The 24,204-nt window shown below is 42.8% G+C and overlaps 1 protein-coding gene across 1 annotated transcript in view; it reads left to right on the top strand.

Moving 5' to 3' along the window:
- Positions 1-9,148: 9,148 nt before the first annotated feature.
- DCDC2 (doublecortin domain containing 2) overlaps positions 9,149-24,204 on the top strand; it is a 154,877-nt gene continuing 139,821 nt past the window's right edge. The window contains exons 1-2 of the mRNA XM_027128194.1: positions 9,149-9,551; positions 13,889-13,943. Of these exons, the coding sequence (XP_026983995.1) occupies positions 9,184-9,551; positions 13,889-13,943 (423 nt within the window). The 5' untranslated portion in view covers positions 9,149-9,183. The remainder of the gene's footprint in view (positions 9,552-13,888; positions 13,944-24,204) is intronic.

The raw sequence follows: 24,204 nt of genomic DNA, 5'->3' as shown, positions 1-24,204 counted from the left end.
CTTCCAGCAGGCCTGCAGGCAAGCCAAGTCAGCCTAGCAGCTTCCTACACCTCCCAAGCTGAGGCAGAAACCCTTTAAAAAGCCAAGCTCTTTGCTCTAGTCCTCAGTTGTCGTAAATGATCAAGTCTCAAGGGGGTTCTGGTTTTCTGTAAAATAGTGTAATACTTTGTTCTTCGGTTTCCAGAAACTATAGTGTATAAGAACAAAACAAATCGATGATACAAATGATGTATATTGCCAACAGATGCACTGAAACAAATCAAAGAGTAAGTCAATTGGTAATGACTTGACTGAAAGAATTGAAAGTCGCTATAGTTCCAGTTCTGCTGCATCCTTTACTGGTACCTCATGCCACTGAGCTAGCATTTATAGGTTCGCTGAGACATTTCATGGTTAGTGTTTTTCATTCACCACCAGCTTTAAACTCAGCTTGGGTTCACTCTAAGACCTATGGGTCTATCCACTTTCCCAAAAAGGAAGTGAATGGGTATAACTAACAGATATAACTAGACGTTCTTTAGAAAAAACAATATGTAAAATAAGGAGAGTGGTGATTTGATAGAATTGGCACTACTCGAATTACAAATAATGGATGTTATGAGGTGAATTGTGGACCCCTCAAAACTTAATATGTTGAAGTCCTAAGCCCCATTCCCTCAGAATGTGCCTGTAATTGGAGATCTTTAAAGAGGTAATTATCATTAGGGTAAGTTCTAATACAATATGACAGGAATCCTTTTAAGAAGCTGAAATTAGGGCACAGAAGGTGGAGAAAGGGCAGAATATTTACTATACTTTATAAATGAGAAATAGTGCTTTGCCCAGAGTAGGTTCTGAGCTAGTATTTGGTAATGAATGAATGAATGAATGAATGAATGAATGTGTGCATGCATTAGGTAGGCAGCTAAGGTCCAGGACTGGAGGTTAGAGAGTCAGAAGGGGTAGGGTCATAGGTTTGTATATAGTGACTTATTATGAAAGTGCATTTAAAGGAATTGGTAAGAAGCCAGGTAAGGGTGTGATTTCAGGTGGTATCCCACTTAGGGCCACTTCAACGTGATTCCACAGGGGAGCTCTGAACTATACTTTATGCCTTAGAATTAACCCAACCTAAAGCAAGGGAGGAGGGCTTTCAGACTCTTGCAGTGGTTAGTCACAGGGTAAGGAATCTCATTAATCATACCTCTTACAATGGGATCTACAGAAGTGGTATGTCTGTGAAGCAATCGTGAAGCAGATGTGATGCTGCATTTCAGAATCTCTGGATGAAACTCTCTAATACAGAGGCGTTTCTTATCTTTAAAAAACCCACACTGATATTTAAAATAGTTACTCTCTTGTCTTTTTCAACATCACTAGGTTCTATTAATTTTTTTGAGTATACCTCTCTCACTTTCAAGATCTCAAACCCCTATATTTTCTCAGGTCATATCAGGCCAGTGGGTAAAACTGGTCAAAATTATTAAGGCACAGCTTGGCAGGTTCTTGCTTCCTAGGAAGCATACATGTGCATCCCATAACTGTCCCCCTGAAACTTCCTGCAGTTACTTCGAAGAGTTCCCAGGGAGTGAGCTCTTAAGTCTGCGCAGCTTCTGCATGTTCCTCATTTCCTGCTCTAGCTCCTTTTGGTGCTATTTCCTGCTAAGGCCTCTACTGCTTGTGAAGCCAGGTACTGCCACCTGTGTACCGTTGCCTCTGTGAGGTGATGCTGTCTCTTGCCAGGTCCCAGCGCCATGGATGCTACGTTACAGTCCACAAGGTCCAGGGAGGCACCGCCAAGGTGACTCTGCTCCCTGCACCAGAAAGCCTCTCTTCTCCATCTCCCTTCCACATTATATTTTACACACAGCATAAAAGAAGAGCTGTTTGTGCTCAATGCTTTATAGAATTTATAGTGAAATATGTATTTCAAATTTTGCTGATAGCCACATCCAATTCCCCGTAATGAGTACATGGGGATTGGAACCTGACAGGTGAGATGCTAAACTTCAGATTGCCCCTCTCCCACGATCTAACCTTTGTTACTGGGTTTACTTCTCTTACAGCTTTTTACTTCAGGATGAGTTTTGTTTTTTTTTCCCAGTGATGTCTTAGTTTTTCATAAAAACACATTCCTGGTGGGTCTAACAGTCTGGCAGACATGCTCAGACATACATGAATACTGTAGGGGACATATTGGAGACCTGAGCTAGGACAGCTTCCTTCCTTTACCCTTTTCCTCCCTCCCTCCCTCCCTTCCTCTCCTCCTTCTTCTCTCCTACTCCCTTTTCTCTCTTTTTACACACACACACAATATTCATTTGCTAGACTATATGCCAGGCACTGTTCTAAGTACTTCATATAGAGCAGTGACAGATCAGACAATGTCCCACTCTCCTGGACATCCTACAGAGTGGCAAGTGCCACAAACAAGAAACAGGACAGGGTGTTGTGACCTACAGTGACTAGGGGACACTTTACATAAGGTTATTAGGGAAGGCCTTTCTGATGAGGTAAACATTCAGCTGAGAGCTGAATGACAAGAAAGACTCAACTGTACTTAAAAACCTGGTACTTAAGCATTCCATTCAGAGAAAATGGCAGTACTTATACCTTTATTTATATTATATGTTATACTCTGCCTTAGAGAGCATCCCTTGCCCCTAAAGATGTACCAAGTGGGATTTTACAGTGAACCCACCCCTGGTTGACTTGTTCCACTCGCTCAGGTATCACGTTAGGGTCTGTCTTGATGTTGGGGTCACCCACATGAGTGGCCCTGTCTCACAGGGCCCTCAGCTGGAGGGATCCTCTGTAGATCCCTCTCGGGGTACAGCCATATTCCCAGCTCACCACACACTCTAATGCGGCCTCTGGGCGTATGGTTTTCAGGGTTTCTAACCTCAGCCCACAGGGAGGGGAGCTTCAGGGAAGTCCCAGCCCAGGTGCAGGATCACAGTGAGGAGAAGGCAGTGGAAGCCCGCAGCCTCCTTATTCTCAGGGAATTCCAGATTCCACATAGTTAAGCCCTAGAAGATGAAGAGTAGGGATTTCTCCAACCACCGTGGGGCATTTCTGATAGAGCAGGAGTATAAAACCTGGATTCCTTGAGATGGCTAAGGGACTCAGGAGGCTCTCGCATGCCCAAGGGGGTCAGTTTCTCCCTTTCAGCTCCTCAGAGAGGAGGGACATTGGTCACCACAGGCTGGGCCTCCTCAGACAGCCTCTCATTTCACCTGGCTTCCTCTCTGCTGGGGCTCCGCCATCCAGCCTCACTGTCCTTCACCACGGGCTCCCCCAGCAGACACAGGCCTCCCGTTGTCTCCTGAGCCAGGCCTGGGTCAGAGACGACTATTTGCCTTTTGGGTTCTTCCCAGGCTTATTCCTCCATATTCTTTGCTCATCATCCTTTCCTCATGAAGCTTCCTTTCATTTCTCCTCCATCTCTTCACTGTATCACATCCAATCAATTCTTCAAGGCCCACCTCAAGACTCACCTCCTCTGGGTGGCCCTACCCAATTGCTATTGTTCCCATGAATCTCTCCTTTGCCAAATGCCTACAAGCATCCCAATTCTTCCTCTCCCTCCCTCCCCACTTCCTCTCCCTTCCCTTACTTCCCTCCCTCTCCCCTCTCCCTTTCTTCCTTCTCCTCCTTCCTTCTAAATAAGAATTAGCTTATTTATCCCAACTCTTTTTTGAGAAAAAAGCCTAAATTTTGAATATATAACAAAATATTTATAAGGTATATGAGGGATAGAAAATATTAACAATAATACAAAGACATGTGTGCACCACACCCTCACCCCCACCAGTCCAAGAATGAGATATTACCATTTTCCTACAATAGATCGTAATGCTCCTGCCACATCCCATCCCCTGTATTCCCCCCACCCCACCCCCAATGCCAACAGGTAACCACTGTCCTGAATGTTGTGTCTATCACTCTCCCTTACTTTTCTTTATAGTTTTACCATTTGGGATCCTTCAACAGTGAATTCTTTAGTTCTGCATGCGTTTGAATTTTATACTAGTGAAAATGTACCATATTGATTCTTCTGTGCCTTGCTTTTCTGACTCAGCATTATGTTTGTGGGTAGTCTTCCATGTTGGTACATGTTGGTGTATGCTGTTGAGTTCATTTTCACTGCTGTATATGGTGTTCTACTGTCTGTTATCTATTTATTTATCCACTCTATTGTTCTTCCACATTTGGATTGTCTCTTTTCTTAATATGAGAAATACTTCTACACACTTTCTTGTAGATGTCTCCTGATGCACCATGTGCAGGAGTTTTTCTAGGGTATTTACAAAGTAGAAGAAATGCTGGTTCTAAGTGGTTGTTCTAGGTTATAGTCTCACCAGTGGTGGATGAGAGTTCCTGTTGCTTTCCATCCTCGATGACTTTCGTTTGTCATATCTTAATTTTTGCCAATCTGGGGGCAAAATCTTGGAAGTTTTAATTAGAATTTCTCTGATTTCTAATGAAGCTAAACATCTTTTCATACGTTTATTGCTAATTTAGATTTCCTCCTTTGTTCAGAGGCTGTCTGAATCTTTTGCCCATTTATTTTTATTTTTTTATTTTTTATTTTTTGCGGTATGCAGGCCTCTCACTGTTGTGGCCTCTCCCGTTGCACAGCACAGGCTCTGGACGCGCAGGCTCAGCGGCCATGGCTCACGGGTCCAGCCACTCCGCTGCATGTGGGATCTTCCTGGACTGGGGCACGAACCCGCGTCCCCTGCATCGGCAGGTGGACTCTCAACTGCTGCGCCACCAGGGAAGCCCTCTTTTGCCCATTTAAAAAGTTGAGTTAGGGTTTTTTTCTTTACCTTTTTGGATACTGAATAGTTCATATATTCTCAGTAAGTAGTCCTTTATTGGTTATATATTTTATAAATATCACCTCCTAGTTTGTGGCTTTTTTTTTTCTGGTTTTGGTTTCTTTCTTTGAATATAAATTCTTAATTTTAATCCTTATTTATTTATTTATGTTTTATTTTTGGCTGCGCTGTACAGCATGCAGGATCTTAGTTCCCTGACCAAGGATCGAACCCATGCCCCCTGCAGTGGAAGTACAGAGTCTCAACCACTGGACCACCAGGGAAGTCCCCTTAATCCATATTAAATCCCAAATCATAATCATCTGATTTTCTCCCTTAATCTATAACATGCGGAATTAAATTAATGGCTCTTTCTAATGTCAAATCAACTTTGCATTCCTGGCATAAATCCAATTTAGTTATAGTATATCTTCATGGTAATTGTTTCCTAGTATTTAGCTTAGAATTTTTGCATTTATGTAACTTTCATTTTATATTGTTCTTGCAAGATTTTGGTATAAAAGTTATGCTAGCTTCTGAAAGATTTGGCATTAGACTGAAATTATAGTTCCTTAAATGTTTGGCAGAAGTCACCAGTGAAATCGCCAGTGAAGTCATTTGGGTCCTGTTAGTTGTTTTTGTTTTAATTAGATTTGGGAAGTTATTTATGTTTAAGATTATGTCCATTTCATTCTTTTTCAAGTTTATTGGCATAAAGTTGTTCATGGTATCAATCTTATTATCTTTTAAAGGTCTGTGGCATATAGAGTACGTCCCACCTTTTCCTTTTTTGACATTGTTCTTTATGCTATCATTCTTTTTTTTTTTTTTTTTTTTCTGGTATGTGGGCCTCTCACTGTGTGGCCTCTCTTGCTGCGGAGCACAGGCTCCAGAGGCGTAGGCTCAGCGGCCATGGCTCACGGGCCCAGCCGCTGCGCAGCGTGTGGGATCTTCCCGGACCAGGGCACGAACCCGCGTCCCCTGCATCGGCAGGCGGACTCCCAACCACTGCTCCACCAGGGRAGCCCTATGCTATCATTCTTTTAATCAATCTCACCAGAGTTGTGTTGATTTTATAAATCTTTTCAAAAAACCAACATTTGGCTTTGTTGATCATCTTTTCTTAATCCAGCTGTCTGTTGATGGACACTCGGGTTGCTTCTATAGCGTGGTTATTGTATACAATGCTGCTGTGAACATTGGGGGGCATGTATCTCTCGAATTAGTGGGTTTTTTAGTGTTTTGAGAAATCTCCATACTGTTTTCTCCAGTGGCTGCACCAATTTACTTTCCCACCAACAATGCACAAGGGTTCCCTTTTCTCCACATCCTCACCAACATTTGTTATTTGTGGTCTTTTTGATGATAACCATGATCAGTGTTTATCTAACTTTTCTGGCTTCTGAAATCCTTCTCCCTTTGCTGTGTTGGGATTCTGTATAACAGAGAAGAGCTCTAACACAAATTCAGCAAGCAAAAGGAGCAGAGAGAAAGACTGCAAATATATGACTATTTCTGTTGTTGTTTCTCCGCCATAGTTAAATATAGATAAGCCTGGTGCACAGGCTTCTCATTGTGGTGGCTTCTCTTGTGGAGCACGGGCTCTAGGTGCGAGGGTTTCAGTAATTGTGGCACACAGGCTCAGTAGTTGTGGCTCGCAGGCTCTAGAGCGCAGGCTCAGTAGTTGTGGCACATGGGCTTAGCTGCTCCACGGCATGTGGGATCCTCCTGGACTAGGGCTTGAACTGTGTCCCCTGCATTGGCAGGCGGATTCTTAACCACTGCGCCACCAGGGAAGCCCCGACTCAATTGTTACATTTCCAGGAATTTTAAACATTGTCATTGCATAAATATACAATTAAATAAATTACATTAAAAATAAAGATAATAACTACTCAAAACTCATCACCACCCCCATTTTACTATTATCTCTGAGGTTATATATCTATTGTATCTGAATGGTGGAAATAACATACATGCCACTGCACATCTCATGCTTTCAGTGACGTCAGATTGGAGCTGGAAATTGGCCTTGTTTGCACGACTTAAACTACAAAAGTTGGCAAGTGCTGTGAATCAAGGCTTTCCCCACCCTGCAAACCAGTAAACATTTATCGCCATATCACTGTCTAAGAGGCAAATGGATAAATGAGTCTGGGCTCAGGAGACAAACCTGGACTGGAGATAGTGTTGGGGGAGGCATCAGAATACGGATGTGGGGCTGCTTCATGGGCTGATGACAAGGCTTCACACTCAGAAGATCCTCATGCTTAGCTTATCGTTCTGTGGCCACCATCTTGAAATTCATAATTTTTGAACAAGAGGCCACATGTTTTTATTTTGTTCTGGGCTGGTATGGGTATGGATGGTAGGGAGGTTTAGGTGGTCTGGGGGTGGCCTGATTTACTGCCTTTCATCCCTCAAAACAGGTTTTCTGTCTTATTCACCTACTTGGTAGCACATCCCCACAGATATTTTCCCCATCCATTCCCTCAACCTGTGTATTCTTCACAACCAGCTCACAAAATTTCCTTCTTCTATTTTCCCTCTGTATTGTTCTCTCCTCCTTAGTCTTCTTTTGAAAACTGTTAACTTTCAAGGCATTGATGTATTAAGTAACTTTAATAATAACATTTCTGCCCCAGATTGCAATGTCCCATACATTCGTCTCTCAGATTGGTATGACGTGGTGGTTAAGGTGGTCCTGGAATTGCAGAAAACTGGGTTTGAATTTTCCCACACGACCTGAGGTGAATTTCTTCTGTTTCTCTACGCCTCAGTTTCCTCATCTGAGGAGAGAGTATTTACCCCTGAAGGCTGTGAACATTAAATTAGATAATCTAATTAAATTAGATAACCTAAAGTGCTTAACACAATGCACATGGTAAGTGTTCAATTAATGGTAGTTATTAACTACCATTATGGTAGTTAACTACCATAATGGTAGTTTTTATTAACACTATTTTTATTCATAGATGAAGAATTAGGAACAGCCAGTAATGAAATTTGCACATGACACATAGTAGGGACGTCTTAGGAGGAACAAAGGGAACACAGGGAGAGATGAGCTGGAAGATTTCAACTTTTTAAAGAGAATTTTCCTGCTTCCATAATATGTGTCCCACAGTAGCTTGGACAAAGCACCTCTTCACTGAAGGTCTCAAAGCTCCTCTCCCCCATCTTACCATACATCGATCCAATCTATACAAACAGCATGGATGTGGGCTCTTGGGCACCGAGAGCCACTTAGACTTCTTGAGGCAACCTTTTCTCGGTGTAAAGGTACGCATATGGTAGGCACTTCAAAATATTAGATTTTTTTCTATGCCGCTGTATCCCCCAACTTCCAACACAGCGCCTGGCACCCAGTAGGCGTCCATTTATAGAGTGACTGCATGATAATGACTCCCAGGCTTCCCCTCCTTCCTCCCAAAACACTCACTTATCGAGTCTCTGCCGGAGGCTGCGGGCAAAGCCCGAGGGATCCAGGAGCGCGCCAGGCCTAGTGCACTGATTCCGCTCCCTGCGCGCGGCTGCAGTTGCTATGGAAACGGCGAGAAATAACAACTCCGTTCCTCCCGCGCGCCCCGGGTGACGGAGGCCCGCAGAGGCAACGGCAGCTGGAGGAACAGCGGGAGCGACGCGCGGCCGCAGCCGAGTTCACCGCGGCGCCCCTGCCCCACCCCCGCCCCGCCCGGCCCGGCCCGAGCCGCCCCTCCCCCAACTGGGCCTCGGGTGTCGGTAGGTACTCCGGCCGCGGGCGCCTCCCGGGATCCCACCCACTACCCCCCGCCTTGGGGCTTGATTGCCTGCCTCTGCCCTATGTGTTCAAAAGATGCCCATGGGAGCTTCGCCGCGGGGCGGTGCAGGTCGTCTGGGGAGGGGGGAGGGGTCTGGGAAACTCTCTCAATGCACTTTAGGCATTTATTTCTCCGCAAAGAAAAATCTGGGCAATTCCAGCCGGAACCCTAATTACTTTGGGAACAAACAGAAGATTGAGAGGGAAGAGAGCCAGGCGAGGAAAGAAGTTTCATCACATTTATAATTCTATAATTCGTGTGTGTGTGTGTGTGTGTGTGTGTGTGTGTGTGTGTGTGTTCCCACCTCCCTCCCGGGCGCACGAAGTTTGCCTGTTTCAAGCCCCCCGCGCGGCTCCTGTGCAGAGGTGGTTACACCCCGATTCTGCCGGTAGCGAGTGAAACAGGTGCCGTGCGCGCACCGCGATTGCTGATTGGCTGTGCAGACTCTGGTGAAATACTTGAACGTGTCCTGCAGCTGCAGGGTCTTCGCGGGGTAAAAGCCCGCCATACGCACTTGCTTCGCCTTTACCCGTGAGCTTGTCTGTTGCCCGTTCGTTTCAGGACGCGACCCCGCGCCGCGTATGCCGGGAGGCCGCTGGGGCAGCGGAGGTGCCTCCCCGCTGAGAAGCGAGCCGGAGCGGCGTCCAGTGGGGAAGATGAACGGCAGCAGCGCCAGGTCCAGCCACTTGTCTCAGCCGGTCGTGAAGAGCGTGCTGGTGTACCGCAACGGGGACCCCTTCTTCGCGGGGCGCCGTTTCGTCTTCCACGAGAAGAAGGTGTCCAGCTTCGACGCCTTCCTCAGGGAGGTGACGGGCGGCGTTCAGGCGCCCTTTGGGGCCGTCAGGAACATCTACACCCCGCGGACCGGGCACCGCATCCGGAAGCTAGACCAGATCCAGACCGGGGGCAACTACGTGGCTGGGGGCCAGGAAGCCTTCAAGAAACTCAAGTGAGTCCTTCTATCCCCACCGCCCGTCATTTCAGAGGGTTCTAAGGTGGAATGGAATAACCCCCGCCTCACCCCACACCTCGGTGCGCTCAGGGGCTGTGACTGTGCGGGTTGATGCCACTCAAGGCTCCCGCTGCGGCTGGGGTCAGAGGTTGAAAGTGTGATTGGAAAAGAAAGTTCACGTACGGAGCAGTAGGAACAGACTTTAAATGTGTGTATAAGGAGTGGGAATCAAAAAAAAAAAAAAAGTATTCCGTGACTAGCTATTTGGAAAGAGTAACACAAATGTCATGTTAGATATTTGGCATTTTCTGTTCTGCTTTTTCTCTTTCCACTTTTGCTTGTAACCTATCATTTTATTTCATTTTAATTTTTGTTGTATAGTTGATTTACAATGTTGGAACCTATCATTTGAGTTTAAATGAAGACTTCTTAAAAATCACTTGGAAGTATTGTCACCCATGAAGAAAAGTGCTTTCAACCTTTCAATTCCAAGTAGAACTGACCACACCCCACTTTGTGACCCTCCTCCCACGCCCTGCACGTTTATGTTATTTCCTTAATGCTTGGAAAAGTTTACTGGCTTGCTGTGTTTGTCTACATGTCTGTCACCAGGTACTTGATGGTTAAACCTTCAAGGACAGAGGTCGTTAGTGGTGCTTATCCCCAGTTCCTGGGGCAGGGCGCTCACTTATTGTGGGCGTTCAGTGAATCAGCAAACTGTGCTTAGGTCTCTGAAGGGAACAAAGATAAGACAGGATTCCTTGTCTTTTGGAGTTCACAATCTAACAGGAGACAGACTACATGCACACCAGTAATTTTAATGCAAAGTACAAAAGAATGAGTGCAATTAGAAAGATAGTTAAAGTTATATGGGAGTTGAGAGAAATTATTCCTTGTGGGGGTGGGTACTGTAGGACAGGTAGAATTTAATATTTCATAGGGTTTTTCTTTTATAGCTTTACTGAGATATATTTCACGTAACATAAACCACAGTGGTTTTTAGTAGATTCCTAGAATTTTGCCACCATCACCACAAACTAATATTAGAACATTTCCATCACTCCAAAAAGAAACCCTGTACCTTCCCAGTTTCCCCTTCTCCCCATGCTCTAGTAACCACTAATCAGTAGTGGTTAGTTTCTCTGTCTCTATGGATTTGTCTATTCTGGACATTTTATATACAGGCAGACCTCGGAGATATTGCAAGTTCTGATCCAGACCACTGCAATAAAGTGAATATTGTGATAAAGCAAGTCACAGGAGTTTTTTGGTTTCCCAGTGTATATGAAAGTTATGTTTACACTATGCTGTAGTCTATCATGTGTGCAATAATAACATTATGTCTAAAAAGAAGTACATGCCTTATTTTAAAAATACTTTATTGCTAAAAAATGCTAATCATCATTTGAGCCCTTAGCAAGTCATAGTAGTAACATCAAAGATCACTGATCACAGATTACCATAACAAATATAATATAATGAACAAGTGTGAAATATTGCAAGAATTACCAAAATGTGACACAGAGACATGAAGTGAGCAAATGCTGTTGGAAAAAATGGCGCTGATAGATTTGCTCCATGCAGGGTGGCCACAAACCTGATTCAATTTGTAAAAAAATGCAGTATCTGTTAAGTGCAATAAAATGAGGTATGCCTGTAAAAGGAACCATACAATATATGACCTATTGTGTTTCTGTCTTCGTTCACTTAGCATAATGTTTTCAAGGCTTATCATGTTATAGTATATATCAGTACTTCATTCTTTTTATTGTTGAATAATATTCCATGATATGGCTATACCACATTGTGTTTATCTGTTAATCAGTTGATAGATATTTGGATTGCTTCACTTTTGGCTAATATGAATAATGCTGCTATGAACATTTTCATTTCTCTTTGGGTATGTACAAGTTTTCATTATCTGGGTATGTATAAGTTTTCATTTCTCTTTGGGTATATACCTAGGAGTGGAATTGCTGGATTGTATGGTAAGTCTATATTCCATAGATATTTTCCCCCCATAGTTTTAAATATAATATTTTAATTAAAATTCAGCTTGGGCCTCAGGATGGGAAAAAAAGCCTTTACCATAAAATCTATGCTTGTGACTTCTGATCGTGTAGAACTATTTTCCCAAGTATCACTAAAGTTATCTAATATCATCCTAGCTTGTGTAAGTTTGTTTAAATTGAGTTCTAGGAGTTCTGCTTTTTTGTTATGCCAGATGTTCTTTTTATGGGAGGTGAGGGATACATTTGGATTTAGTTTCCCTTCCCTGAAACCTCCTTTAGTATGCTTTGTCTAACTTCCTTAGAAAAGAGCCAAATGAAACTGTACTTCAAAATAACTTAGAACTTAAAGCTGAGAGTCAGGAGACTTGTGTTTGAGCTGTTTATTAGCTCTGCATCCTTGTGCAATTCACTTGACACAGCTAGTCAGTTTCCTAACGCAGAAAAGGAACATAACCATTCCTACCTCACAGTCTTGTTGTAGAAAGTAAACGGGATGGATGTGAATGTGTTTTGTAAACAACGAAGTGCTATAAATGCAAAGCATCTCTGTGTCCAGTTCCTTTCATTATATACTTCGTTAATTTTTTAAGTTAAATAGTTTTCATATGAAGCAATTTCATGGGAATGTAAATCTGCAATTCCAGACTCACTTTAATATTTCATATTCTCTTTTGTTTATTTAGTGCTACCAACTCAAAAGATAAAAACAGGTACAGTTCCAAACCAAATAGAAAGTGCACTTCAAATCACTCTTTATATATAAGAGATTTGCATGGTTATTTTTGCTTTTAACTCACACACAAAAACCCTGAGTTTGTAATAACAGTGTCCATGGTTAATTTTCCATGCTGATAGATGAATATTTATTTGTGTTAAAGTGGTAGTATCTATGGTTATAATGATAGAAGCCAAGAAGATTTAAATGCTGAATATATTTGAAGCTTTGCAGTTTTAAGTTTACATAACAAATGAAGAAACTGGCAGAACAAAAGAAAACCCAAAAGATATTGAGGGTAATTTCATGCCATGTAGACCCTAACTGATGTTGGGGAAGATAACAATGGTGGAAAAATATTTTTCAAATAAAAATGATCAACTTTGTTCTTGCATATCTTTTACTCATGTTTCTTCTAATATTTTTGAAACGGTGATTAAACTTCAGGTAGCTATTAAACCTTTATTTTATAGCAGAGAATTCTAGAGATTGTTATTTTCCCCAGAGTTTTCCTTATGCATTTTGGGACATTGACTCTACTACATGTGGACCTGAAATCACTTTCCTGCACATGACAGTTAGAATGTTTTATTGTTATGTCAGAAATCAGTCCCTGAAGATTTCCGAAAGACCCATTTTATTGTTAAGCGGAGGGAGAATTTTCACTGTCTTGTATAATACTGTTTATGTAAGAGAAATACATGATAATTTGCAGAGGTATGGATTAAGTAAAGCGTTCTATCCAAAAAACAACAAAATAAAACATAGCCAAAATTAATTCTAATATGAACTTTTTTGGCAACTCAGCAATTATGGTAGTTGAGGTAGAGAATGTATCTATCTTTCTATCTATGGTTATAAATTAAATCCTAGATTTATATTTAATATTAAAACATTTATTTAGCACCTTCTATGTATGAAGCACAGTGGAACGAGATCACAGTGATGGACAGATAGCTTGAAGTGGACAAAGGTATAAAGTTTTTAGGTTGTGCTTATGCTATAGCTAAAGAATGATCACTAGTTAATATATGTAGCAAATAGTAATGGAATAATAGGGGTCTCCAGAGGTTAACTAGTTTACCCATCTGTATTTTAGCCGAAACAGTGCCTAAACCATCCATCCCACATGGCTGAACATTCTGGATCATTAAAGTGCTCTCCCAGGAAAAAAGATTTCCCAGCTTTTCACAGTTGTTCCTCTAATGCATGGGATCAGTACTACTTTCTTTGGCCTAAAGTCTGTGATTAATAGAACTAACTGTTAAGCAGCTTTACACACAAACCACTCTTTATATCAAAATTGCTATAAAAATAAGAAATACCATATATATAGTAAGTAGCTGACCATTGTGGGGAAAAATGTTCCCCTATGGAAGTATGTATTTCTAAGAGTTCAATTTCATTGAAGTTTAGCATGGACATGTATCAGCCCTGAAAGCAGTTCCTGTTATTATAATGGCTTTTAATTAGTAGCTATTGATTTTTGCTTTAGGCTTAAGTATTTCCTATGGCTGGCTTTACATTTTAATAATTTTTAAAAAGGCAATTTACATAGCTGATTCAAAAGTAATAAAAGAAGCCCTTATTTTTTTTTTTTCCCCCAGTTACTTGGACATAGGAGAAATCAAGAAAAGACCGATGGAAGTTGTGAATACAGAGGTAATGCAAATAATAGTAACAGTGCTGCTTTGTGTTTCTTATGTTATGTCTTAGAGATTTGGAAGACATTCTAATCGAGGTAAATTGTCTAATGTATATAAACAGGACATTAGATGTTTTAAGGCAAAGATAACCCTTTCTGTGGATCATTATCAGAAACAGACCGAGTAGGTGTCCTCAGATGTGTAGGACTAGACACAACATGCTCTTATTCTCCCATTTTCTAGCTGCGTGTTCTCTGGTTGAAACCCATAGGGATTTTCCCTGTCAAGTGAGAAGAGATTCTGAGCACCGTGATACCAACCTTTGCCAAAACTACATCCCCTGCCCTGACTTGCTTCTGACAGTCCAATGTCTGAAATGGCCGGGATCACTCTGACTGGCCCTGAGGCTTTCAAAGGAGCCTGTTAAGACTTCCTGTGATATCAGGAAAACACCTCCATATTAACTTGCATTAAAGTTCACTTGAGCCTGGTCACCAGAAGCTTGCATGAAGACTGGCAATGAGTCTTGTGACATAGATATTCATTCCACTGTGTTCCACATAGCGTCTGGATCCCTAGTGGAATCATCTCTAGTGGGTATTCTATAGGATGTATTCCTCAGTTTATGGATGAAAAAATAGATTAAAAACAAAATTAAGGCAACAGCCTTAAACATCCCAGTGAGACAGGGAAAATGATAGTTAAACCCAGATTGGGATTCTGTTCACCAGCCAGACTTGCCCTCCTCCCATTTGGACCCCACAGAGTCAAGTGCTCCCAGTGGGTGTGTCCTGCCAGTGAAGAAATGACGAACAGGAAAGGAGTTTTTCCTCATTTGTAGTGCAGAGCCCCAGGGAGACCCCTCAACTCTGGCCATTTCCTCCTATGCTGGGTTTATGCCCAACAGGAACAAATGGGTCTCTCTAGGAAAAAAAAATAAAACTACGTAAGAAAAAATTTTAATTGTGCAGTATTTTTAATAACGCAACGTTAAATTCATCATTCAAATAATTTGTGGGAAAACGTGGTAATCCCAGACATTATTTAAAATATTATTGTTTGTATTTTTGATTTTCAGTGTATGAAAAGTTGATAATTTATGAAAGTGATAAGATTTATAGCTTAACGTAGACAAAAATATAAATTTTTCAGGTGGTGCTTATGTTACAGGTAAAGAATGACTCCTAGTTAGTATCTGTAACAAGTAGTAAGAAAAGACATTAGTGTATTAGTTCTGGATATAATATTGTTTGAAGGACACACAATCGCTTGAAGTAAGCTATCAATACCTTTCTTGAAGTTAGTGACTGAAGCCAAATTTCTGCAGTAGGATTTGAAATGTGTGAATTCCAAAAAAATTATGAGTGTATATTTACTCTGGATTCCAGTGTCTTTGATGAAGACATTGGGTCTGGCAAATTGCAAGAGGTGTGCAAAAAATTTTTGGAATATACTTAAAAAAAAAAGATTGGGCTTCCCTGGTGGCGCAGTGGTTGAGAGTCCACCTGCCGATGCAGGGGACACGGGTTCGTGCCCCGGTCTGGGAGGATCCCACATGCTGCAGAGCGGCTGGGCCCGTGAGCCATGGCCGCTGAGCCTGCGCGTCCGGAGCCTGTGCTCCGCAACGGGAGAGGCCACAGCGGTGAGATGCCCACGTACCGCAAAAAAAAAAAAAATTATCCTTAACGAAAGAAGCATTCACAAGGACTCTAGTGAATTTAATTTGCTGATTGTTCTTCCGCTTTGGAGCAGTAACTATTGATTTCTCTTTACTTGGGGCCTGTGCACGGGCCACACAGACAAGGTTCTGATTTATGAATGCATGTCTTACATGTGACAAATCCACCCCTTATCTCCAACTAGAAGACGGCATCTCTCCCTCTTCTAGAGCACTATCTCTCGCACTTTACTTCTTACTGGTGATTCCTGCACCTTCTCATTTGCTCTAACTGCATGGATCCTGCTGTAGCCTTTCATTTCTTCTCAGTCCTTCCCCTCACAGTCTTCCAAAGGGGGTCATTTTGGGGATGCAGAGCAGGTGGGAGGAGGTGGTGAGAAACTGTTCTGTTTGTCCGTGACCTTCAGCACTTTCCCTCACCCACCCAAGCCCCACTCTTCCACTTTTGTCCCCCTCAACCTTCCCTCCCAGTCTAGACAGCAGTGTATTTACTTCCCTCACTTTGCATTTCCAGTCTTTTCCTTTTCGGCCGCGCAGCGTGGCATGCAGAATCTTAGCTCCCCAACCAGGCATCAAACCCGTGCCCCTTGCAGTGGAAGTGAGGAGTCCTAACCACTGGACCAGGGAAGTCCCTTGCATTTCCAGTCTTGATCTTCAACACAGACACCCTCCTCCCCAAAGTCCACACCATGACCACACGCAAAGCCTGCTTTGAGCAAGGGGACCCCTGTTTTCATTGCCAGCAAGGGAGAGTTTTGGTTTCCGGGCATCCCAAATAGGAACTCTGAATGCATTTTCCCATAGAGATATCACTTTCTCTGTTGGTTCTGCAGTCTTATTGATGCTGTTTTAGGTGGAGCACAAGTCAGAAAGGCTTTTGTAGGCTGAGCTGAGAACCTCACTTTTGTGTGTGTAGTTCTTACTGGGCAGAAATACCTCTCTCTTTTTCACAAGTGATTAACCATCAGACTTTTAGAATTCCACAAGTTTATAAGTTAGAGGACAATCTATGTTCAAAATTTGAGAACAAACTTGACAGACACTGGCCTTTCACAATATTATAGATTCTATTTTCTTTTTTTTTTTTTTTTTGTGGTACACGGGCCTCTCACTGCTGTGGCCTCTCCTGTTGTGGAGCACAGGCTCCGGACGCACAGGCTCAGCGGCCATGGCTCACGGGCCCAGCCGCTCCGCGGCATGTGGGATCCTCCCGGACCGGGGCACAAACCCATGTCCCCTGCATCGGCAGGCGGACTCTCAACCACTGCACCACCAGGGAAGCCCCAGATTCTATTTTCTTGATCTAAGGTGATTTCCTTTCAACATTTGTGTCTACTGAGAAAAGAGTGCACACCTGGTAAAATACTGTTGATGACTGCTATTCTTTGGAGGAAGATAACACATCTTTCTCCCAATCACAGGGAGGGATTCACAGAAATAATTTTGAAGTGGGAACATGAATACATAGAACTGGAGAGTTTAGAGTTGTTTCAGAGAAGAAGTTTCAATGCAGTAGTAGCACAAACAATGTCTATTCAAAGATGTTTCAGTTTGAAGAGTTAGTAAAATTACCTGTTCATCAAAACTGGGGACATTTCCCTCAAATCTGACGTATTTCATATTGTTTAAGTTTTCAGTGTTGGGGTTACCTAATGAAAGCCACCACATTGAGGTAGATGATTCAATTTTTCTAATTGCTTGAAGCATATTAATTCTGATTATTCACAGTGCACGTTATAACAGAAGGACTTTTGCCGTTTGTTGGGGTTTTGTAGGACGTGTGGGGTTGGGTCCCACAGCTGTGGCTAGGTTTTCGCATGTGGTAGGAAACCCAGCCAGTGGGTGCTGGGGGTCAGCAGCATTCCTTTCGTCCTCCCGGAGCACCCCCTGCCCAAGTCCATAATACAGTTTGCTTGTTCTTTAGACAGTTAATAGTTTAGACGCAGTGGTATCCACTTGCCGACTGCAAGTCACGTAACGAGAATGCGCATGTCATCTTGACGTTCCAGGTTCTGCTGTGGTTTCTGTCATTGCCCTTCTGTGCCATGAAACTCACGTTTGAGGAGACACTGAAAGGACAGCTAGTCCTATTCCTCTTCTTCTTTGTAGCCATGTCAGCAGGACAGACAAAGGCAGAACTCTAATGCATCTGTTCCCCTAACCTGAAAGAAGTACGTGGTCTTATGTGGCCAACACTTTTTGCAGAAGGAAGAAGGGGGAGGGGAAGCGGAGGAAAGACAGAGAAGAAAAAGGAGATGGGAGAAAGAAAACCAAAATGGTGACTGTGGTTTGCACCTGCTCCAAAGTTGGGCTGCACTGTGGGCTCTGAGCCCTTCCTTAACTCTCGACACCAGGTCTTGCTTTTAATAACATCCAGATAAAGAGACCTTGTAGGCCCCCCCCTTGGACTCCTACCCCTATTCCCCAGTCATTGTGTTGAGCTATATTTTCATCTTCCCGCTTTCCCTGCATTGGTGGTGTTTTTTTTGTTTTTTTTTTGCGGTACGTGGGCCTCTCACTGTTGTGGCCTCTCCTGTTGCAGAGCACAGGCTCCGGAAGCGCAGGCTCAGCGGCCATGGCTCACGGGCCCAGCCACTCCGCGGCATGTGGGATCCTCCCGGACCGGGGCACAAACCCGCGCCCCCTGCATTGGCAGGCGGACTCTCAACCACTGCACCACCAGGGAAGCCCCTGGTGGTGGTTTTAACAAAGGCAGTGTTCTCATCTTCTGACCTTGGTAGTTCATCTCCTTATTTTTGTCTTCCCAGTCCTCTCTCTGCTTCCTTTCCCCGCTCCTCTCTGCCCAGTTTCAGATCTCGTGCTATGTTTCCATGTTCCAAGTCCACTTACCAGCTTCTTCCTTTCCTCTTCAGGGAAGCCGTCTGTGGAGCCCTCTGTCCTCATGCACTGGGGGCCTCTGATCCGCATGTGGGAAACCCTTCCTCTTGCTTACCAGCCCGCATTGTGCTTTGACGCTTTCCCTTTAACTGAAGGAGGGTCTTCTTATTTTTCTGCTATATCCACTTTGCTTTCACATGATTGAACACCCGTACCGTGCAGCATGGTAGGCAGAGAGCAGGGGAGCAAAATGAACCAGACATGTATAACCTCTCACCTCCAGGAATTTACAGTCTTGCTGAAAAGACAGATATACGAAAATCTCCAGTACTGCATAATAAGCGATTCAGTTTGGTAGGGGTTCAACTCCATTTGTGTTGAGCTGTTTATTTCAAGTGCTTTTGACTTTATCAGGTGGCAACAAAGCCATCGGTGAGCTCTTCAAAGGGAAGCTTCCTTCTTCTTTGACCTAGAGTTGTAGATGTTGCTGATTGGCTGATCAGCTCTTCCCTGTCTCATCCATGGAGTGAATCCTTTAGATTATGACATTCTTCAACACTTATTTAGAGAGCAAAATCTGTTTCACTGTGTAAGAGGCCTTGGATAGGGCCATTCTGGACAGAGGAGACAAGCAGTCAGCTTGGCTACATAGCACTTTAGGATGCGCTGGGAGCTGTGAGTCACCAGGTATAAAATGAGTACTTCCCCTCTCTTTTTGGAGTTTGGAGTCCAGGGGAGAAGACAGGGAAGTAAACCAACTATTATTATCCAGGGCACATGTGCTGGGCTAGAGGGGTGCTTGGAGGACTGAAGAAGGGTAGATGGGATTAGGTTTATGGGTCAGTCAGTTTTGAAAAGATTTTAAATATAACAGAATCTTTTATTTTTGGCCCATTTCTCTTAGATTAAGGTTTTGAGAATGTCCCTTTCTACTCCTTGATTAAGGAAGATTATTTAATACTTGTATCTGTGTGAAGATCAAAGCCTGTCTCTGACAGAGTGAAAATCAGCTGGATGGAGAAGCAACAAAGGCAGCCTTGCCACTCGTCAGGCTTGGAGGACAGACACATAGCAGGCCAGCTGCAAAGTTAGGCCAGCTGCAAAGTTATCATAGAACACTGCTTCTCCCAGTTATGCAGCAGCTGTAAGATGCCATAAGGGCCTCCCTTTCAGTGATTAATGCTTACGTGCGGCTGACACTCCAGACCTGCTTTGCTGTTCTCATATTTTATTGGTCATCTTTATTTTTTATTTTTATTTTTTGGCCACGCCGCGCAGCTTGTGGGATCTTAGTTCCCCGACCAGGGATTGAACCTGGGCCACAGCAGTGAAAGCGTGGAATCCTAACCACTGGACCACCAGGGAATTCCCTACTGGACATCTTTAGTTGCTAAATCACCCTCACCTCAGAACAACCCCTAGTTAACCCCCACATCTAATTTCACCTCAAAACTGCAGTCACTCCAGAACTGAATCGGCTTCCCTTAGACCCTCCTTGGAATCCTTCAACGAGAGCCCAAACCTTACAAAAGATGATTCCCTTCTCCGTCTTTCTCAGTGTCATTTTGTGCTTTCTCTGAGTGCCATCCCTCGCTGCACCAAATCAATAAATCTGATTTTGTCTGACTACAAACTTGTTCCTGTTGCTGGTAGCCATCAACTGATTAGGCTTTAACACATGTGTCAGAGCTGCCTGTTAGATTGTACGTCCCTCGGAGGTCCGCTAATTCTGTAGAGTGCCTAGCATTAATAGGCTGGTAGTCGTTTTAATTCTCTATGGTGTTGAATGTTCCTTATCACAGTTGAGGGAGACATCTGTTTGCCTCAAGCGTGCCTGGTGATTCTGCATTTCACATATGGGTGGGATGTCTCAAATAATTTAAAAGTCTTCATGGCCACTATGTATCTAGCTTTTGTTTCAGGGATAAAGTTAGTTGAGTTAAACCTTTGTGTGATTCATTTATTGTCTCTACTAGAATTTGGAGCTATATTAAATGAATGTTATTCATTTAACATGGATTTATTGTGTGACTGCTATGTGCCAGCCATTGTGCTTGTCACCTGAGAACCAAGTAACGTGGCCCCTGTCCTCATGGAGTTGACTACTCTTTAGCCTTCCTTGCCTGCCATACCTTACTCTTAACTCTACCAACATTGATCTTTGTTGTAGAACTTGTAGGTTTCTTTGGCTCAAAAGCCCACATTTTAAGGGCTAAACAGTTTTTGAATTTTCTCAATAATGGGTCAGGAAATAATGGGGCTAATTTTTGAGGAGCAATAAACTCCTAATTTCTGGAAAATTTGTTCCATTTTCCTGGAGTTATAAACACCTAAGCTGCTAGTTGTAACCTGAATAATGGCTGGAGGTGTCCATCTCCTATGGTCGAGATAAAATTGGCTTGAACCTCCATTACTTAGCCTTTGGAATGTCCTACATTCTTCCCAAGACTTCTGTGAATTCCTGCGGGGATTATTACCTCATGCTCACCTCTTTGCCTGAGCTTCTGCTTCCAGAGTATTAGCTGAGTTCATGGACTGTCTTGTTCCTCTACAGGTTGTATTTGTTTAAGGCCCCACCAACTCAGAGGTGAAATCCTCTCATTGATGTACACACAGATGCCCCGTTCCCACAAGTTTGTGTGTGGTGAAATTTACCAATGGTTTGTAGAAATGAAGTGGGTTTTATAGGTAATCTAGAAGTGCCAACAACTCAGAACTTAATATCAGACTTCCTCATTCTTAAAAATAGTTTGGTCTTATATGCCAGTTCAGGTTCTAGTCTTTGACCTTGCTTCTTGACCTCCTCTTTCTTTTTTTTCCCTCTGCCATTCTCTTCTCTGTTCTACTCCCACTCCAGTTTCTTTTCTTTCTTTTTCTTTTCTTTTTCATAAATTTATTTATTTACTTATTTATGGCTGCATTGGGTCTTCACTGCTGCGCGCAGGCTTTCTCAAGTTGTGGTGAGCGGGGGCTACTCTTCGTTATGGTGCGCGGGCTTCTCTTTGCAGTGGCTTCTCTTGTTGTGGAGCACAGGCTGTAGGCACACGGGCTTCAGTAGTTGTGGCACGCAGGCTCAGTAGTTGTGGCTCGTGGACTCTAGAGCTCAGGCTCAGTAGTTGTGGTGCACAGGCTTAGTTGCTCTGCGGCATATGGGATCTTCCCGGACCAGGGATTGAACCCATGTCCCCTGCATTGGCAGGCGGATTCTTAACCACTGCGTCGCCAAGGAAGTCCCGAGCTGCTGTCTTAAAAATAAATCTTCAAATTAAAATCCAAAGACACTAATGAATGTCTTCCCAAGGCGTGGAAGCTTCCTCGTTGGATAAACATCATATTGGATCCTCTTGAATACACCTCTCTCAGTTTAGACTTTCATTTATGGAGAATTTGGATAACCGTTGTTTCTTCTTAATGGGGTAGAGTATTGTAGGAGTACCTTGGAGGGGAGGAAAGAAAGGAAGTGAGTTTTTGAAACCTCAGAACTTGGCCTGGTCTGAAAAGTTTGTGGGAACATGGGTTGTACTTCTGGTCAGTCACCCAGTGAATGTCTTTAAGATTTTGAATATCATTATCAAAACTTCACATTTCAGTTTAATCATTAGGCACCATCTCCAGTGAAACATACTGTGAGATTTGCTACTTAAAGGCTTTGGGTTGGGAATGGATTTCTAGACATTAAATTGGGTGTAATTATTAACCTTACTGCAGGAAGGCACGGGGCTCTGTGGTTTCACTAACTAATCTTTAGCCTGGGAATTCTGAGTTCAAAGGGGGAACTACAAAATAGTTAAACTCCTAAATATTTGTTTCTCTAACTTGGGGAAAGATTTCCAGATTATGTTAGTCAAGTTTACTAATTTATCGAAGAGTCAAAGAAAATGAAACCCACTTTTGTGAGTTCTTCCAACAATAATTGAAGCCCCTTTCCAATCTTTTATTTTACACCTTTCCCCCATCTCTCTAATGTATCTGCTAAGTGAGAAGCATTCTTTTGAGGACAGCCAGTTCACATCAGTGGTCATGGTGATTCCAAGGTGTCTATGACCTTGCCAAGACTCTAGGAAGACAGAGTTTTCTGTTGAAGAACAAAACTGGCCATATTTCATTTTTCTTTCTTCTTTTCAAAAAATATTTATTTATTTTGGCCGTGTCAGGTCTTAGTTGCGGCACATGGGATCTTCACTGCGGCATGCAGGATCCTCCGCTGTGGTGTGAGGGCTTCTCTCTAGTTGTGGTGCGAGGGCTCTGTAGTTGCGGCACGTGGGTTTAGTTGCCCCGCGGCATGTGGGATCTTAGTTCCCTGACCAGGGATTGAACTCACGTCCCCTGCATTGGAAGGCGGATTCTTAACCACTGGACCACCAGGAAGTCCCTCATTTTTCTTTCACGCTTTCTTGTCTTTTCACTTTTCTCAGTATTGAACTGTGTGTGTGTGTGTGTGTGTGTGTGTGTGTGTGTATGTGTGTGAACAAGAGGAAGAAAGAGAGAAGTGTTTATGTCAACCTGGAAAATATTGGTCTAATGAAAAATATCCATTAATAACCCTATTCAGCTCTGATCAAAAGCTAAAAGACTGGTGATTTTAGTTTCTCCATTAACATGTGCCATGGCATTTGTTCCAAATATCTTGCATTTTCTATTTGGCATTTAGACATGATTTTAGAATGTCTGTGAAATTGGAAGATGTGCAAATTAGGGTATGTATATCTTTTCTATTTATAGTAATAAGCTGTTCTAAGCAAAGACAGACATTTAATAAACAGTTATAAAATAATTATCGGGGCTTCCCTGGGGGCGCAGTGGTTGAGAGTCCGCCTGCCAATGCAGGGGACGCGGGTTCGTGCCCTGGTCCGGGAAGATCCCACGTGCCGCGGAGCGGCTGGGCCCGTGAGCCATGGCCGCTGAGCCTGCGCGTCCGGAGCCTGTGCTCCACAATGGGAGAGGCCACAACAGTGAGAGGCCCGCGTACCGCAAAAAAAAAAAAAAAAAAAAAAAAAAAATTATCAACCTTTTAAGAAAAAATAGAAAAAGTATCTAATAAAATAAATTGCTAGCTAATTGTGTGTGTTTAAAAATATCACTAAATCTAAGTATTGAACTATTCTCAGTAAGACATTTCATTGGCCCCACTAAAATAAAGCCCTTTTGGCAACACCAACAGAACTTCTTGTTCTTACAGTGCATGAGATTTGGAAACACAGAAGATGAAATTTTAGGCATATTTAGTATGATTTGAAGTTCTGCCAAGGTATACCAAGCTTTTCATTGATGGATACTGTGCATCTACTAGAAAATCAGTACTTAGGTTCACATTTTAGGATAATTTTTAGAATGAGCTTATTGCGTTTTCTTGTGAGTCAAAGGGACAATTCATGATGGAAGTATGGTTATTTCCACATGGTAGGAATAATAGGAAAATGTGACCAAATAGCAAAGTATAGTCAAGGAAGACAAATTATGCTCAACCATTTATTGAATGCTGCTCATGTACGATTTCACAGTTTCTTGAGAATATTTTTCCAGAGCCTGCTGAATGCCAGGCAGTGGGCTAGATTCTAGCCACATAGATATAAAAAGACACTGAGTATGTGCCAATCAGAAATTACAACAAGGTAATTGTTGTCAGAGGACGCTGAAAAGAGTTTTCAAAGAAACGCTATGTGAAAAAGTGTAAAAGATGGGAAAAATAATACCAGATTGTTAATCCAAGGGGAGAGAATTTTTTATTTAGACCTAATTAATAATTGGCTTCAATGCTTAT

This window comes from Aethalodelphis obliquidens, unplaced genomic scaffold, assembly GCF_003676395.1.
Source record: "Aethalodelphis obliquidens isolate GAN/ISIS:26980383/991018 unplaced genomic scaffold, ASM367639v1 scaffold34, whole genome shotgun sequence".
Taxonomy (NCBI): Eukaryota; Metazoa; Chordata; class Mammalia; order Artiodactyla; family Delphinidae; genus Aethalodelphis; species Aethalodelphis obliquidens.
The sequence above is the reverse complement of the archived record's forward strand: the minus strand, read 5'-3'. Positions and strand labels throughout refer to the sequence as shown.